This window comes from Pelobates fuscus, chromosome 7 (genome assembly GCF_036172605.1).
Source record: "Pelobates fuscus isolate aPelFus1 chromosome 7, aPelFus1.pri, whole genome shotgun sequence".
NCBI lineage: Eukaryota > Metazoa > Chordata > Amphibia > Anura > Pelobatidae > Pelobates > Pelobates fuscus.
The window spans coordinates 101558398-101577005 of NC_086323.1; the positions used below are offsets into that span (position 1 = coordinate 101558398).

The following is an 18608-nucleotide window of genomic DNA, read 5'->3' on the forward strand; positions in this document are numbered from 1 at the left end:
TTTGCATGCAAATGTATTGCTTTGACTGCTGTTAGAAGCTGATTTGTTTCTTATGATATTCTTGTCCATGTTTTGTATTGCAAATGTTTGAGTTTCACAGCCGCCTGCATTTTCAGCTCTCCTGACTGACTCTTCTTCTGTTAGTGCGTTCTATTCCGTCCTACACAGAGTGGGCTTAAATGACTGTAGGATGGCACAGAACAACCTACAGATTTGGTGTAAGCAAGGCTAAACCAGAAAGCCCCTCTGTTTGCTGGGGCCATTTATAGTAGCCCCAAACATTTAGATGAGCTACATTTAAATACTTATTAACACATTGTGGTGTGAACAGGATTAAATCCCTGCTCACATCCTTGCTCACGTCACTAACCCCAGGTATCAGTGGATACATGAGGCTTCTGTCAGTCATCTGGGGACATTTTCAGTGGCCCCAGACTGACCAATGAGCTATGGGTTGCGATAGAAGACTGCAGGCTGCCCAGGGGAGACCCTCCTGTAGAGTCTCTCAGCCTGTTCCCAGCCACATGTGATATAATTGTGTTATAATTGTGGATATTTAGCTGGGATCCCGGCTTCATTCAGAATTACACTAGGTGTAATTCTGAAAACGGCCAGTAGATGATGGAGACATACCACTATCTTCTGTGTTCAATAGCAAATCCATTTCTAAGAATTGATATTAGCAGTGGATTACCTTAGGGTTAGGGTTGGGGATAGTGATGGGGTTAGGGTTATGGTACTGTTAGGGAGAGGGTTAGTGGTAAGAGTAGGGTAAGGTTAACTGTAGGGTTAGGGTTAGCGTAGGGTGAGGGTAAGGTAAAAGCTAATGCTGGGTGTGGGTTAATGCTGCTTTAGGGTTAAAGATAGTGTAGGGTTGAGGATAAGGGTAATTTTAGGGTAGGCGTATGATTAGAGTTATTGCAAGTGTCGAAAAAGAGTTATGAGTTATATAGCAGCAGGGTAGGGAATGGTATAGGGTTAGCCTAAAAAATTTATTTAGTTGCTAAACATGTTAGGCATTTAACCATCAGGACTGGTGTATGAATCTTTTTGAGTTCTCTTATATTTGTTTTGTTCCTCCTTTTACCTCTCGATATTTTAACATTCTGTTCATATTCTATTCACGTAATGCTGTGTTTGGTAAACCTACAGGATGTTAAATGAATGCCTTTTCTGCCCTTTAAAAAATATATCTAACATGTACTTGTCATGGTGGAACAAACCTATAGCTCAAGACTTTGTTTTGGTTCAGAACTTGGATAATTACCTCCGTCTTTAAGGGGTTAAGGTGTGTTATAACATTTTACAGCAAGATTCTCTCTAGGGTCTAGTGCAGGCTTACCCAAACTCCGGCCCTCCAGATGTTGCTGAACTAAAACTCCCACGAGTATAGGAATGAAATAGATAGGCTGAGAATCATGGGAGTTGTAGTATAGCAATATCTAGAGGGCCGGAGTTTGGGGAAGCCTGGGATAATGCTTGAATTAATGAAATCAGAATCACTTCATTAAGTTTTCTTCCAGAATCTAAATGATAATTAACTGTGACATTTAAATCAGATGTTTCTCTAGGTCTCTGCCCTCGTTTAGCTTCATATTGATAAAGTCTTTCATTTAGACACCTAATTCTTTGTTTTATAAATTCATTATTTTGTGTAAAACAGGATAACAAGCAGGCTGACAATGTCACAATAGCAGAGTCTAGCACATTAGCATTTACATTTCTTGATATTGTAATGGCATGCATGATAGTTGCAAATTTTTTTTGAGAGTACGTGGAAGCAAATCCTAGTAATAAACATAGTGAGAAACTGTAGTATCACATTGCTAGCCAATCGCTAAGTTTTACAGAATGCATGTGATCGCTATTTGATAAAAATAGGAACAGAAAGTAAACCTCGCATGTAATGGCAAGGGGGAACAGGGCATACTAGTATGCGGAGGGAGTAACTGTGGGGTCACCTGCCAAATAAATCGTGAAAGTAAATTGAATGCATGTGACCTTTAAGTAAAAAGGAAAATAAAAGGAAAAATAAAAACATGTCATGGATTAGTGCTTCTAGGTCGCCTTTGGTTGAGGGCCGACACGACTGGGTCAGTTAAGTTGTGAGGCAGACACATGCTAGGGTACACCTCGCTGGGGGGAGATTAATGGAGCTGTTATCGCTCGGTAGTGTGAATGGGAGAGAAACTATGAAATTAATATTTAAAAGGTGATCTTATCGGCTGTGGGTCAAAAGAAAAAATGAGCCATATGAAATTGAAAGGGGGTACTTTCAAGCTCAGGAACAGCAATGTTCTCTTGGACTGCATAGCCGCCAGGCTACAACTTGCTTGCAGGTCTCAGGTCATTGCGGAGACATATGGATCAGCGGTGGGACGCCTCGGGATGAACGGGTTAATTCTGGATGGGTCCCAATTATGAGAGGGAGTTGCAGGTAAGGCTCCGGGGGGCAAGTCCTGTGGCAGGCCCAGAGTTCTCAATGCGGCCTCTGCAGCCGTGATGTCTCGGATGGACAGCTGGGTGTCACCATGGGACACAGGGAGTGTACGTGGTGGAGTCCATCAGTAGCGGATCTGGTGCGTCCGGAGGATCGTGGTGATCAACGAAGGGATCGTCTCCAAGCCAGTGTGCCAGAGGACAAGTCGTCGAAGTTGCATGGATTCAAAGTTGAGAGGTGATCTCCTTGTCTCAACCGGATGCAAACTGGACCATCACGTCACGTGTCGCTGTGGTGGGCGCTCTGGCTGACTTAGGGAGCCTTGAGCAGCCCTTCAGCTGTATCTTCTTGGCTTGCTTAGGGGTGAGTAAATCTGTGAAGAGCCTTCTTAATAAATGAGGAAATTCAGCCACTTCAGTTTCGTCTGATATACCTCGTATCTTGAGGTTGCTTTTGCGGCGTGTGTCTTTGAGAGCCGCTCTGCGCCTTTCCTGGGTCTCCAGGAAATGATGTACCTCTTGGGAAGACTTCTCCAGGGTCCTGAGTCGTGGTGTGTGGTCGATCGTGGTTTGTTCCACTGCCTGGAGCCGACCCGTGAGGCCCATGAGGTCTAATCTGTTTGCAGCCACGTCCGTTCACAGTGTGGCCTGCAGTTCAGCCAGCAAGGTCTTCAGCACCGCTGTCATGACTGTCGAGGAGTCTGTTTGCTGTTGGGCATTAGTTGCTTTTGGCCTCGGAGGTAGGGGATCGTCCTCCTTGTTGAGTGATAGTTTCTCAGAGGAGTCTGTGTAGCCAAGAAGAAGGTTCCCGGTAGGCCCAGCAGCACTTCTGGCCTGTTGGAAGAGATCTCCGATATCACAACCCAATCTGGATTTATCAGGCTGGGCTTTTCCGGATTTGCGACCCATCTTCATTCAGACCAATCTGGGTCACAATATTTCCTTGATTTGAGGTGTATTTTTGTTATAAATAAGCCAATATTGCTCGTTTGTACACAGAGCCGAGGCGTCCATTCGCAGCAAAGGCTTCCCATAACTCATTGGCTGTCTTAAGGATTCATCATAGAGACCAGAGGGGAAGGTCAGTAATTTTTTTTACCAGCAACAGTAAGCTCTCCAACACATCCAGTCAAGGCACTAGTGATTATTACTAACAGGGGTAGAGCGGAGAGCAAGTGGGAAGAGAGAAGTTGGAAACACAAGTGGGGTACAGGAAGGGGAGGAAGGTACAAGAACAAAGAGGGCAGGCATTGTATAGCAGGAAAACCTCTGTTTTTTTTTTTTTAAAGGTTTGACAAAAAAACGGATGGACTGGACACTTCGCCTCCTAGCACCATAACCACTAAAAAAGGTTGCCGTTAGTGTTGTGCTATAGGTGCCAAATATTCTATGTACAACACTGATCAGGATATCTGTTAAGGGGCAAAGCTGTGTCCCTCTCTCTAAACATGAGGCCCTGCAGGCTGGTGTACACTAATCCACAGAGGGTAGTGGCAGGTCCCGACCGCTGCATCACCCCTCCTTTTCTGCATAACTCACAGCTGGCACCTCTCCAGTAGGGGATCAACAGCAGATACCCATTTGCTGTGATAATCAGGCCAAGCCTCACCCACGGTAATCAGCTCTTTTATACATATACATGCAAAGTATTGATTATTACCTAGGAAACCTGGATAATTGAACCTCTATGTCAGTTTCCAGAACATCTTTATAAAATGACTCACAAAAGCCCTGTTTTCTCTGTTAAGATTAAATGCCAGTACTTTATATAGGAACTCTCACTAAAGAGGGAACCTACTAACAGGTAACTAAACATCTGACACACACTGACACACATACAGATACAGACATTGACACACATGTAGATAAACAGACAAATACATGCAGACACACTGACACACACATGCAGATACAGATACAAACACTGACACTCCTACAAACACACAGATACATAGATAACACATACAGGCATACAGATACACGCACACATACACAAATACATGTACAGACACACAGATAAAACATGCACACAGATGACAACATATACACACAAAGGTCACATTACTTTTTTTTTTGCCACACCCCTGCTTCCATACCTTTTCGGTGAAGCTGGGTGCTTTCCCTCGGGTCCAATGACATCTGGCTATGTGATGGGAGTCTGCTCTCTATTTTCCCTGGTCCTGGCTTTCAGTCTCCCTCCTCTCTGGTCCTTTCCTCTGCACGGCTCGTTGGTAAGCTGCGAGGAAGTGACTTGTACTCACTTCCTCCCAGCACCACAGCTTTGTAGAGATCAAGGGGCCCTGTCGGGCTGCTAAAGGGCCGAATTGGGCCCCCAATAAAAGATGTCCACTGTGTGGCCTTGAGTGCATGGGCTACCCGATGAGCCCCCTGAGCCTGGGAAGATTCTAATGGAGGCTTTTCCAGGAGTTTATTGAGTATATGGCATGTTTAAATAGAAGAATGCTGTCACTGAGCCAATCTTTCAATTGCAGAAGTATTATTATTATTATTATTATTATTTTAGAATGGGTGGTTAATTTGTCCTATTCTAAAAAAGGTTTAATAAAGAAAATGAATCATGATAACTAAATATCTAGTGTTTTAATACATTTCATTATTGAGTTGCCAGGAAGGCCCCAATATGCACATTTATACATAAATAGATATACATTTTCTGCAATATTTTTCCCCAGGGTCTCCAGGTCACCCGAGGTAACGTTTGTTTTTCACAGTGCGTTTCTTAGTGGCTGTGTATGCATTCCTCCTGTAAGTCCCCTCCATTTCCAAAAATCATCTCTTGTCCAAACATCTTGTGTCTTTTTTCCCTTGATAAATCCCCAGGAAGATTTCCAAACTATCTGATCTAAGCGGTGCCAGGCAGGGTCACCCCCGGGCACTGTGCTTTTCTACTGCTAGATCGACAATTCAAAGAGCAGCTGGACGCAGGGGAAAAAAATTACAAAAATACAGCATTACTCTGGATGAAAACATTACTGGCAGAGTGACACGAGGACTGCAGAACTTGATCTGCTCAGAATCGCAAAGCCGCCATCAGCTGTATCTGTTTTGACTTCTTGCAAAAAAAACATTTAAAAAAAAAAGAGGGGCCAATTGGAATCAAGGCTAGATGCTGTATCAGTCTGAAAGATTCATTTTACTGTTGTATACGTGAGGCATTGAGCGTATTTGTGTTCAACAAAAACTGGGGGAAAAAACCTGCTGTAAAATCTGGACCATGTAAGCTCTTGGTACAAGTAACAGCAACTATACAGGGCAAGGAATGTTCATGGATTGACATTAATGAGTTGTTTAATTACAAAACAGTGAGTTGGCAAAATGGCAGAGCTGGAAATATCTGCACATTCAATTAGTTAAATAGTTTTTTTGTTTTGTTTTTAAATTTTATATTTTGTCCTACGCTTTGCAAGATTCTATTTCTCTGTTTAACATGTTTTATCCTCACCATGCAGTAACAGTGTTTGTTATTTACTAACGTGAAAATTCTAAGGGAATTTCAAATTTAAGGCTAAAATAGTCAAAATTAAACTGAAAGCATAGCTTCATTGGAGAATGTGTCAACCACTGTGGCCTTAAATTTGAAATTCACTTTGAATTCTCACCTTAATAAATACCCCTATGAGGGCTGTTCATTGTAGCCTCGATTTCGTCACAATGGACAAAATTCTGTGGAAAAAGTTCAAATTCTGATGACAATCTTTGTCAGGGGAGGGCTGGCAGCCTTAGGCCTGGGTGCAAATCCAGTCAAGTGGCCCAATACACCAAGATGAGAATAAAAACACCTTTCCCATGTGATTGTGAGAGGGGGCAGTCACCTAAATAGGAACACTCACTGACGGGCACACACACTTGCTGATTTGACACACACTAACAAACACACACTCACTGACAGGCATATGCACACACTCACTGACAGGCACATAAACACACACACAGACACACTGTTACAGGCATACTGACTCTCACACACACATACAGGCACACTGGCTGACACACACACACAGACAAACTGGCACGCACACAGAGACATAATTGTACACACATAGACAGAAATACGGACACACACACAGACAGACATACTGGTACACACATAGACAGACATACTGACATACACACACACAGACATACTGACACAGACAGGCATACTAACACACACATACATACTGGCATACACACACACAGGCATGCTGACACACACACACAGACATACTGACACACACAGACATACTGACACACACACACACACACACACACACACAGAGAGACATACTGACACACATACACAGACATACTGACACACACACAGACACACACACACACACACAAACATACTGACACAGTCGCATAGAGACATACAGGCAGATACATACACACATACAGACATACATGCATACAGAGACATACATACACATACCATCATACAGACACATACATAAATACAGGCATACAGAAACAAGCATGCAAAAACATACATACATAAAGGCATACAGTTACATGCATGCATACAGATAAATACATGCATACAGAGACATACATACATGCATGCATGCATGCATGCATACAGAGAAATACATACATACAAAGGCATGCATACACATACCATCATACAGACATATATATATATATATATATATATATATATATATATGTCTGTATATACACAGCATACAAAGACATACATACAGAGACATACAGGCATACAGACACATACATAAATGCATACAGAAACATACAGGCATACAGAGACATGCATGCATACAGAGGCAAACCGTCATACAGACACAGGCATACAGAGGCATACCGTGATACAGACACATACATACAGAGACATACAGGCATACATAAACGTACATACAGAGACATACAGGCATACAGAGACATACATACATACAGAGGCATACCGTCATACAGAAACATGCATACAAAGACATACATACATACATACATACTGTTACATGCATGCATACAGAGACATACATGCATGCATACAGAGAAATACATACATACAGAGACATACATACAGAGACATACATGCATACATACATGCATACAGAGGCATACAGAGACATACATGCATTCACACAGTCACAATTCAGTCTGGTCCCTGGGGTGAATGCTGTCCGACTGTGTGGAGACCTGTCTTGCAGCCCAGCCTCATCACTGGGCGCCAGCCGCGCTGTGTGATACACAGGGAGCAAGGATATGATGTCATTCATACAACCTGCACCCTCGACACAGCCTGCGGCAGACACCAGGCTAAGAGGCTGGGCTCTGCGGGTGGAAAGCTCAGGGCTACACTCTGCCACGCTACTAGAAGTAACCGGCTGCAGGGGAGAGCCGGTCAGCCTGACATTAAAATCAGTGCTTTTCTAATCAGTTTCTCCTTGTCTACACCTATTGAAGTCCTACAGTTTCATATCTGAGATATTGATTTAATTAAATGGAGACACTGTAATATCCATAATTTCTCACAAATAGCCCCATTAAGGAAACTTAAATAATTTGCAGAATTGCAAATTCAATTTGGACTTTTAGAACAAGAGTTCTATAACTATATCAGCATTAAACATTTGATTACTTCCCTAGAGATTAAGGAATACCCTGACTTTGAAAATCTTATTAATAAACATTTCAAAAACAAACACATCTTCAGAACTACCCAATTATTAAAATGTTTTGAGGAAAAAGATAAACGTCAATCATTGAGTAATTGGGAAGAGGAATTAAATAAAGCTTTTTCAGTAGGTGAATGGGGGAGGCTTTTATACAAGTCAGAAAAATCACCCTTAGCCTACATGAAACCTTTTTCAAAATTATTCACAGATAACATCATACTCCTTACAGAATCAATAAATCCAAATATATTTACTCGCATCTCTGCTGGAGATGTTACGGTTCGGTAGGAACACTATACCATATGTGGTGGGAATGTAATGGCTTGGCAGAGATTTAAAAAAAAATATTCTCATTATTTTTAAAATATGACAAATATTTTTATGGCTATAAAACTTATATGAGCCAGAAACTGGAAGATATCCTCAGAGTCTAAGTGGCCAGAAATGACCAGTCAGATAGAATACAAGGGCAAAAGGGGGGTTTTATCGAAATGCTGACGAGATCTCATGCACAAAGCTATATGGTCAAACTGGAAAAAAATCTCTATTTTAAATACAGTTGATTTTGCCTAAATACTGAATGCGTATAAATTAATCTGCCCAATTAGAACATGTAACGAAATATAGAAGGGGTTTTATAGAACTCCGGGAAACCCATTTTCTGGTTTAGGATATATCATCAAACTGTATTTCAATTGTTAACATTTATATTGCTTCCCTGGGTTAAGTCTGAACATTATACTAGATCATATCCCCCTCTCCTCTTCCCCACCTGCCATACTTTATTATTTTAATAACTATTTTGATTTCCATGTATTTGTGCGTTCATTATGTATGTGAAGAATGAATGTTGGTACACACTATATACATTAGTCTTGTACAAATCTAAATAATAACAATAACTTAATCAGCTAAATGTATAATAGTTTTAATCTATTGTCGCACTTTCTAAATGTTTGCCATGTAGTATATGCATGCAAAAAATAAATGTTTAAATAAAGAGAGTTTTTTTTTTTAGATCAAATAAATCAGAAGCCCAAAACAGTAAAGAAAAGAAAAGTCAAACTGAAACAAATGATGATGATAAGGGTATTATTAGCCGTTAAGAAATGAGAACCAATTTGGCTTAATACCTATCTGAGTTTCAAAATATAACAATAATACATTTTTAAAAAATAAATAAAATCAGTGCTTTTCACACCGGAATCTTATACAAAGTATAGGATTCGGATTATGTACAAAGCACTGATTTTAAACAGAATTGTATTCGCAAATCGATCACTCGATTCTTCCAAGCAAACGATAACTTGAAGTACTATTTGATGCTGGTGGGAGGACATTAGATTCCCCCTCTACCCTCATGTATTCTAAAATATTATAAAAAAATATATTTTAAAAATGTTTATATTTAATGACCTCACCTGCTGACCAGGTAGGGGCAGATGGGGGACAGTGATCTGTCCACCCCCCTTTGTATTATTTAAAGCCCCCACACAATACCATGGGGTAGGGTCATGGGGGGACAAGGGATGGGGCCTTAATAGTGACTGGGCAACAATGAAGTATTTGAAATCTCAGTAGACGGCACTGATAGGAGAGTCTCATCTTTTATGAAACTTACCATGGAAATATAGTGCTGTTCGCGGGCAAATAGTTTAGATTTTTAAATTCCAGGCCCAGATTTGAAGCTTTCGGGTCTGAATTTCAACTGTCCTGTAGTATTCGGTCTGGCTACAAATCCAGACATTGTTTAATAGTGTGAGCAATGTACAGATTTAGCAGTCTGAATGGCCCATTCACAGCCAGATGGCTTTTCATTCATACTTACTTTAGTAAATCAACTTGTGTAAATACAGGGATGTATTTGTGTGGAGTGTCAAAATGTTTGAATAAAATTGTGTATTTGTGTGGAGTGTCCGTATGTCCGAATAAAATGGTGTATTTGTGTGGCGTGTCAGTTTGTCGAATTAAAGGAAGTATTTGTTTGGAGTTTCTGTATTGCCGAATAAAAGGGTGTATTTGTGTAGTGTCAAGGACAGTTTGAATTCAGGGGTTTCTGTGTGTAAAGGTCTCGTGAATATTTCTTCAAATTGTTAAAGGACCACTATAGGCACTCAGACCACTTCAGCTCAATTAAGTGGTCTGGATGCCAGGTTCCTCTAGTTTTAACCCTGCAGCTGAAAACAATGCAGTTTCAGAGAAACTGCTATGTTTACACTGAGGGTTAATCCAGCCTCTAGTGGCTGTCTCATTGACAGCCACTAGAGGCCGCTTCCGCGATTCTCACTGTGAAAATCATTGAGTAATGCTTTCCTATGGGCGGTTTGAATGCGCATGCGCATTTAGCGCTGACTGTAGCAGGAGGAGGAGAGGTCACCAGTGCCGAGGGAGCCTGGCGCTGGAGAAAGGTAAGTGGCTGAAGGGGTTACCTATTAAGCCCAGCGGGAGGGGGGCCCTGAGGGCGGGGGGGACCTAAGGACTACATAGTGCCAGGAAAACAAGTTTGTTTTCCTGGCACTATAGTGGTCCTTTAATATTACTAGTGTTACAAGTTATGCACTAAGTGAGAATTCAAGGAGAATTTTAAATTTAAGGTCAGAGTAGCTGAATGGAAAGGATAGTTTATTTAGTGGTGTTTTTTTCAGTTCAGCTATTTTATCTTTTAAATTTAAATTCACATTAAGTTCCTCTTAGAGTCTCACTTTAGTGAATGACCCTGATATATAACATCTATCAAAATTTCCATTCGCCCACTAGCCATTGTTGAGTAAAAATTTGAATAACATTTAGGCCTGTCTAGTAGCATAGTAATTTACATTTTAAGTCTTGTATGTATATTATAAATGGGGCACACAATGATGTACTACAGCCACATCCTTCTGTTATTCTCAGGATTCCCACCTCCTCCCCCCCGGCTGCACATTGTTCTGGCTACTTTTAATGGTACTGTTTTCTTCTTGATCAGGTACATGGGAAGTGTGTTTGCCAACACAACACAGCAGGAGATCATTGTGAAAGGTGTGCCGCACTATACAATGATCACCCATGGAGGCCTGGCAATGGAAAGACTGGGGCACCAAATGCATGCAGACGTAAGTATGGGTAAAGATTTCATAATACTTGCCAACACAATTGACCATGCCTAGGATTATGTCTGGTACAGATAAAATGTGAGGAATGGAATACCAGAATTCGACCAAATAAAATGTGCAAGGCTCTGATCCATGAAATCCTTAACGATAAATTACATTATTTGTAAATATCACAGTCTAGCACCTAATGCACCAGCAAAGAATGTCTTGATTATTGAGTATCTGCAGCTTGGTATAACATTCTGGACTTATTGGCACCCTTTTCTCTGGTGTTCCACTACTGAGGATGCTCATGAGAGTGGGACTAGAGCCCAAATTTGTGTTGCCCCTGCTAAATCTGGCAGGTATGTTGAAGTAAGAGACTGCTACTAATGCATAGACAGTTGTTGATCCTTAAAAGAGTTAACACAAGTCTCTGAGGCTTGTGAGATATCAGAATTTGTTTAACCCTAACATCTCGTTATATACCAGGTTTACAATGTGTACTACAATATGTAAGTTCAGACTGAAGAGTAGGTGCAGCCGGTAGGACATTGACTCTGTATTTTGATTTCCTCTAGTTGGTTGCACAATGTTCTGATTTAGAACATGGATATACAGAGTAAGATTCACTTTCTGTATTGCATTCCACAATTAGGGTGTCGTTGCCATAACCACGCTTCCAGCTGCCGCTTCGACCTGGATGTCTGGCTGTCCTCCGGTAGGAGAACCGGAGGAGTTTGTGAGAACTGTCAACACAACACTGAGGGGTACCGCTGCCAGAGATGCAAGTCTGGGTACTATAGAGACCTAACAGAGCCCCTCAGCTCCCCCGTAGCCTGCAAAGGTAAGTAAAGACTGTGATACACTTGTGGACACAACAAATTACCGTGTGTGTGTTTTTGTTTTGCGTTGAAGTTCTGTGATACACTCACACACTACACATTACTGTAAGCTGTTCCACTGTGAAGTGTCAAAATTCACAAATTTTCTCTTGGGAGCCTTTTCTTTAAAGCACCTCTGTCACCTACTGTGGTGTTTGCATATTTTGACATCATTGCTTAGTGTGTGGAGGCCCGGGGCGAAGATAGGTCTTTTCTTACCTGAACTTGTGCCTCGCGGCCACCACCATCTTGATCTGGTAAATCTTCTTCAGCTCCTGGTTCATTATCTTCCATGAGCCAATGTCACTGCTGTACTCAAGCTCGACAGTGCTTGACATTCGTAGCTCCACCTTATTGTCAAGTTTTGTCAAATGTTTTGTCTTATGGTATCTTTTTATTGCATTAGAATCAGTGAAATTCCAATGAAGTCTTTATGAGTATTTCATAAACATTTTATCTTTATTAAATATCCATTTTCTGGGGGGTTGGAGTCACAGAGCTGGTTAAATAAAAAAATAATCAGTGTAAAGGAAAAAGGAAAAAGAAAATGTGCGTACTATCAATCAATCTGGATCTGTTGTTATCTGTGGGAAATGAATAGAGCAATGTGTTGCTATAACCATGCTGCACCGGTATACAAAACTTCAATGCATTACTCTGCCACATAGCTATTGCTTGATGAACCAGTCTGGGCACCATAACTAGTTCCATGAAATGACGTTGTTATGGTGCCCGGAGATTTCTGGTACTGGCTCACCTTCACAAACATTTTAACCCCAAGGTTTGTGCATGTACCTTTTTATAAATGGGGAGCTACTAATTGGCTTAGAGTGTCAGCACGTATGACCGTTGCTGTCCGAGATTTCCGTTCTAGGATTTCAGATAGTGGAAGGACAGGGGGCAGAGTGATCATGCGCTGTAACACAGACTTTGGGGTTAAAACATACACAAACTAAAACAAATACATGCTTTATGATGCTACAATGCACGCACTATATATGCCTTGGCACTATACATACAGGGAGTGCAGAATTATTAGGCAAATGAGTATTTTGACCACATCATCCTCTTTATGCATGTTGTCTTACTCCAAGCTGTATAGGCTCGAAAGCCTACTACCAATTAAGCATATTAGGTGATGTGCATCTCTGTAATGAGAAGGGGTGTGGTCTAATGACATCAACACCCTATATCAGGTGTGCATAATTATTAGGCAACTTCCTTTCCTTTGGCAAAATGGGTCAAAAGAAGGACTTGACAGGCTCAGAAAAGTAAAAAATAGTGAGATATCTTGCAGAGGGATGCAGCACTCTTAAAATTGCAAAGCTTCTGAAGCGTGATCATCGAACAATCAAGCGTTTCATTCAAAATAGTCAACAGGGTCGCAAGAAGCGTGTGGAAAAACCAAGGCGCAAAATAACTGCCCATGAACTGAGAAAAGTCAAGCGTGCAGCTGCCAAGATGCCACTTGCCACCAGTTTGGCCATATTTCAGAGCTGCAACATCACTGGAGTGCCCAAAAGCACAAGGTGTGCAATACTCAGAGACATGGCCAAGGTAAGAAAGGCTGAAAGATGACCACCACTGAACAAGACACACAAGCTGAAACGTCAAGACTGGGCCAAGAAATATCTCAAGACTGATTTTTCTAAGGTTTTATGGACTGATGAAATGAGAGTGAGTCTTGATGGGCCAGATGGATGGGCCCGTGGCTGGATTGGTAAAAGGCAGAGAGCTCCAGTCCGACTCAGACGCCAGCAAGGTGGAGGTGGAGTACTGGTTTGGGCTGGTATCATCAAAGATGAGCTTGTGGGGCCTTTTCGGGTTGAGGATGGAGTCAAGCTCAACTCCCAGTCCTACTGCCAGTTTCTGGAAGACACCTTCTTCAAGCAGTGGTACAGGAAGAAGTCTGCATCCTTCAAGAAAAACACGATTTTCATGCAGGACAATGCTCCATCACACGCGTCCAAGTACTCCACAGCGTGGCTGACAAGAAAGGGTATAAAAGAAGAAAATCTAATGACATGGCCTCCTTGTTCACCTGATCTGAACCCCATTGAGAACCTGTGGTCCATCATCAAATGTGAGATTTACAAGGAGGGAAAACAGTACACCTCTCTGAACAGTGTCTGGGAGGCTGTGGTTGCTGCTGCACGCAATGTTGATGGTGAACAGATCAAAACACTGACAGAATCCATGTATGGCAGGCTTTTGAGTGTCCTTGCAAAGAAAGGTGGCTATATTGGTCACTGATTTGTTTTTGTTATGTTTTTGAATGCAAGAAATGTATATTTGTGAATGTTGAGATGTTATATTGGTTTCACTGGTAAAAATAAATAATTGAAATGGGTATATATTTGTTTTTTGTTAAGTTGCCTAATAATTATGCACAGTAATAGTCACCTGCACACACAGATATCCCCCTAAAATAGCTATAACTAAAAACAAACTAAAAACTACTTCCAAAAATATTCAGCTTTGATATTAATGACTTTTTTGGGTTCATTGAGAAAATGGTTGTTGTTCAATAATAAAATGAATCCTCAAAAATACAACTTGCCTAATAATTCTGCACTCCCTGTATATATGTATTATTACATACATGCTTTAATACGAACACTATAGCAACACAAATATACACTGCATTGATCCTGGTGTCACACATACAAATATACACACAAATAAATATGCATATTTACAGACATTGCACACACATATACACCCATGCGCTGGCAATGTCATTTTCCTAGATCTGTGGGTATTGTTTTTTTCATGATGATATTTTGCGCTTTGTGCAATGCTTCACAGAAAACATACTTATTCTAGATTTAACACAGCTCCAAATTATCCCTGAAATGTCATTTTCCACAGTTGGCAGCTGTGGGGTTAGCTTAAACTATTTTGGTCAATTTCACCGCTTCATATCTAACCTTTACTAACTAACTCTCAAGCATACCTCCCAAGTGTCTCTATTTAGGAGGGACAGTCCCTCTGTTCTACGAGCTGCTGTGTCTGAGTGTATAACAGAGCTCCACAGCAATAACATTGTCACTCACAGTAAAGTGTCTTTCAAGCAGGGCTGGAATGAGCACTGGGGCTGTATATTACTAGGGATAGGGGCACATAGCGTTAAGAATACAGGTTTGTATCCCTGATGCTATAGTGCTGTAGAAATATCTATACTGGTGGTCTCTAGGCTCTAATACCTCTTTACTGCAGGACTGCTGGCAATGGGTCAATGACCTAAATTTGCCCCAGGGCCCAAAACACTCTGTCTGTCCCTGCTTTCAACCACAATAATTGTGTTAATAAGTGTGTGTCAATATGATAAATTGTTCTTAATTACATTTAATGTATACATTGTTATTAGTAAGGGAGGTAGGTCAATGTAATGTCTACACTTCATTTTAAATGTGTAAATTTTGGTTTTGTTTGTTTTGTATTTTACGTGATCTGTTACTATCCCTTTTAAACTGAATTGTTTTTTGGGAAATGTGCCCTGCAAAGAGTTTTAAAACATTTTTTGCAGCTCCCGATGCCAGGAATTTTGTTAATAAAAATGCTAAATATCACACATTTGTTTGCCTTTAGCCAAGTGCTCAGACAGATAGCAGAGTGAGATAAAAGGCAGGACTGGGCACACACCTGCCCCACAGCTCCACCACAAGCCCAGATTCCTGCGTTTTGATATGGTGTGATATGATTCATGTGGAATTGGGCTTTTCACAGAGACCAGGGCATTACTTGTCACGGGGCCCATAATGCCAGCCCTTTGTTCCATTAAGCCTCTGTCTCCTTCTGCTGTACATCTGGGGCATTAGGAATGCTCATTCAATTAAATCTTGGCTATTTTGCCCAATAATCCAGAGTTCCTGTGTATGCAGAACACAGCTGTGAGCATTCTGTTTTATAAATATCAAATTTTCCTTTGCACATTTTTATATCAAAAATATTTAGATATACACTGGGGTTTATGTGTGGAAGTGTGTAGAGATACCTTTTTATTTCTTCTTTTTTTGTTTAAATGTTGGGTATGTGCAGAATACAGAAATTAACATGTTGCAAAAATATACTCTGCAAGTGAGAGCGTGCCTTTCCTACAGTAAGAAAACTGTTCCCCAATTGCAATAGTAGCATCCCTAATGCTTCATATATGAAACAGTGCATGTCTATGTATAAGAATAGCAGATAATTCAAAATAAATATTTTGAGTCCACTTCTTTCACAACAATTTTGTTGGGGATGTGAAGGGAAATTTGTACTTAAAGGGACACTATAGTCACCAGAACAACTACAGCTTATTGTATTTGTTCTGGTGAGTATAATCATTCCCTTCAGGATTTTTGCTGTAAACACTGTCTTTCAGAGAAAATGCAGTGTTTACATTACAGCCTAGGGATAACTTCACTGGCCACTCCTCTGATGGCTGCTAGAGGTGCTTCCTGGGGCAGTGCTGTACAGTGTGCAATACTGCCATTCAGTGTCTCTACCTTCTGCATGCAAACACTGAATACAAGTAGGATTTGCTATATTTAGAGAAGCAAGGAGGGCCAGGTAGGCTAGATGGTGGTTTTAATAATTTATTGTCCGGAATACATGTTTGTGTTCCTGACCCTATAGTGTTCCTTTAACGCATGGTCCAAATACATAAAAAACAACATACACAAATATAAAACATAAAAAACATACAAAAACATGGTAAATAACTGATTTTTTTTTAAAAAAGATCTAAACAGAGTAAAAAATATAAACAAAATGAAAACTTGGAAAAAAAGTTTCCCATTGAATCCAGTTAAAAAACAAAAATTATTTGCTGAAACATTAATTTGCATACAATGCCACATGGTGAGAATTAGTGATTAACTGTTTGCTATGTTGCTATGTTAGTACTATGGATATTAAATTTCACATTACTTGGTCATTTATGATCATCCGTTGCACAGCAGATATTTCTCAACTACACTTCCCATGATGCTCTACTAACCTCACCGATTTTTATAACTGAGTATATACCTTTTAATAACAAATTACAAACTTTTTACCTCTGTCTGTGTTGATGGCAACTGGTCCACTGAGCCTGTCTTATACATCAGGTTACATGTTATTTTATCTGTTCTTTTTGTCGTGTACATTGGATACCCAGAGAGATCCTATCCATCCTTCATATTTTATGATGCACGCTGCCTCGTGTTTCACTGTTATTGTAAATTGTAGCTGACACAACTATCGCCGTGCTGTAATTTGTTATGGGCTGACAGCCACTTAACATTGCATTAAGTATTTATACATCCTTTAATCTGTTAGGTTGGTTCAAAGCATAAGACATGTCATGAGTAAAATCCTTTATATGCATTTAAAGGAACAATATAGTCACCAAACCAACTTTAGTTTAATGAAGCAGTTTGGGTGTATAGATCATGCCCCCACAGTCTCACTGCTTAAATTCTGATATTTATGTGTTAAATCACTTTGTTTATAGAGCCCCAGTCAAACCTATCTGCATGTGACTTGTCCAGCCTTCCTTAAACACTTCCTAAAAAAGTAACCTAGAGATTCTTGGTTCCTTTATTGCACAGTGTGTTTAATTTAGAATTTCTTATCTCCTGCTCAGTTAATAACTTTCTAGAGCCTGCATGAGACTCGTGTGTTTGATTCATGTTTAATATTCTGAGCAGGAGATAACAACTTTTAGAGCAAGTAAACATCTGACTGAACATGAAACCATTTTTTCATGTAGGATGTAAGTGTCACAGCCAGGGGAGGTGTGACTAGGGCTGCATAAACACATACAAAAACTGCTTCATTGAGCCAAAGTTGTTTATACTTATGATGATGATGATGCTTGTAGTATCCCTTTAGTTGTAATCAACAAACTTGGAATATTTGGGAACATAAAAGGTAAATTTCAAACTTGGGGTTGGAGATTTGGGGGTATTTTGTTGAGTAAAACCTGAAATTCGCCGGCTTATTCCCACTGAATAACTGTTTATTTTTCACATTCCTTTTTAAATATATATTTGTAACTGAATGATTTATTTATTTTCTTAATAATAAAATGTGATTTATGTAACGGAATGTGACTGATTTTTTTTTTTTTTTACAGAATGTTTTTGTCATCTCGTTGGTTCAGCCAATGAAACCTTAAACCGAAGTGCAAAGTGCCATTCAAAGACAGGATTTTGTTACTGCAAACCTGGTGTGGCCGGCCCTTACTGTGACCGCTGCATGGTGGGATACTGGGGATTTGGGGAGAATGGCTGCCGCCCATGTGACTGTGCAAGGGACTGTGATGCGAACACAGGGGACTGCCGAAACAGGTACCTTTTACTCTTCTTACAAAATACACTACAGTGACCAAAAATAGCTATTATGTTATATTGAAATTAATACTTTCTGCAAGATGTCTCAATGTGCAAGTCATGTTTTGTGGGCAACATCTGACCCACTTCCTCTAATTTCTGAAAAAAGAATGCATTAAACGAATCCCAGTTTTCATTTAAAGGGCACTAACCTAATGGCTTTGTTTCTCATCTCGCATCATCCTTAAATACAGAGGGCAAATCCAGATTTCACTAAAAAGG

The 18608-nt window shown here is 40.4% G+C and overlaps 1 protein-coding gene across 1 annotated transcript in view; it reads left to right on the plus strand.

The window, feature by feature from the left end:
- The window catches only part of LOC134568034 (netrin-4-like), a 55676-nt gene that overhangs the window by 27513 nt on the left and 9555 nt on the right, over positions 1-18608 (plus strand). The window contains exons 4-6 of the mRNA XM_063426272.1: positions 11038-11164; positions 11802-11990; positions 18131-18344. Of these exons, the coding sequence (XP_063282342.1) occupies positions 11038-11164; positions 11802-11990; positions 18131-18344 (530 nt within the window). The remainder of the gene's footprint in view (positions 1-11037; positions 11165-11801; positions 11991-18130; positions 18345-18608) is intronic.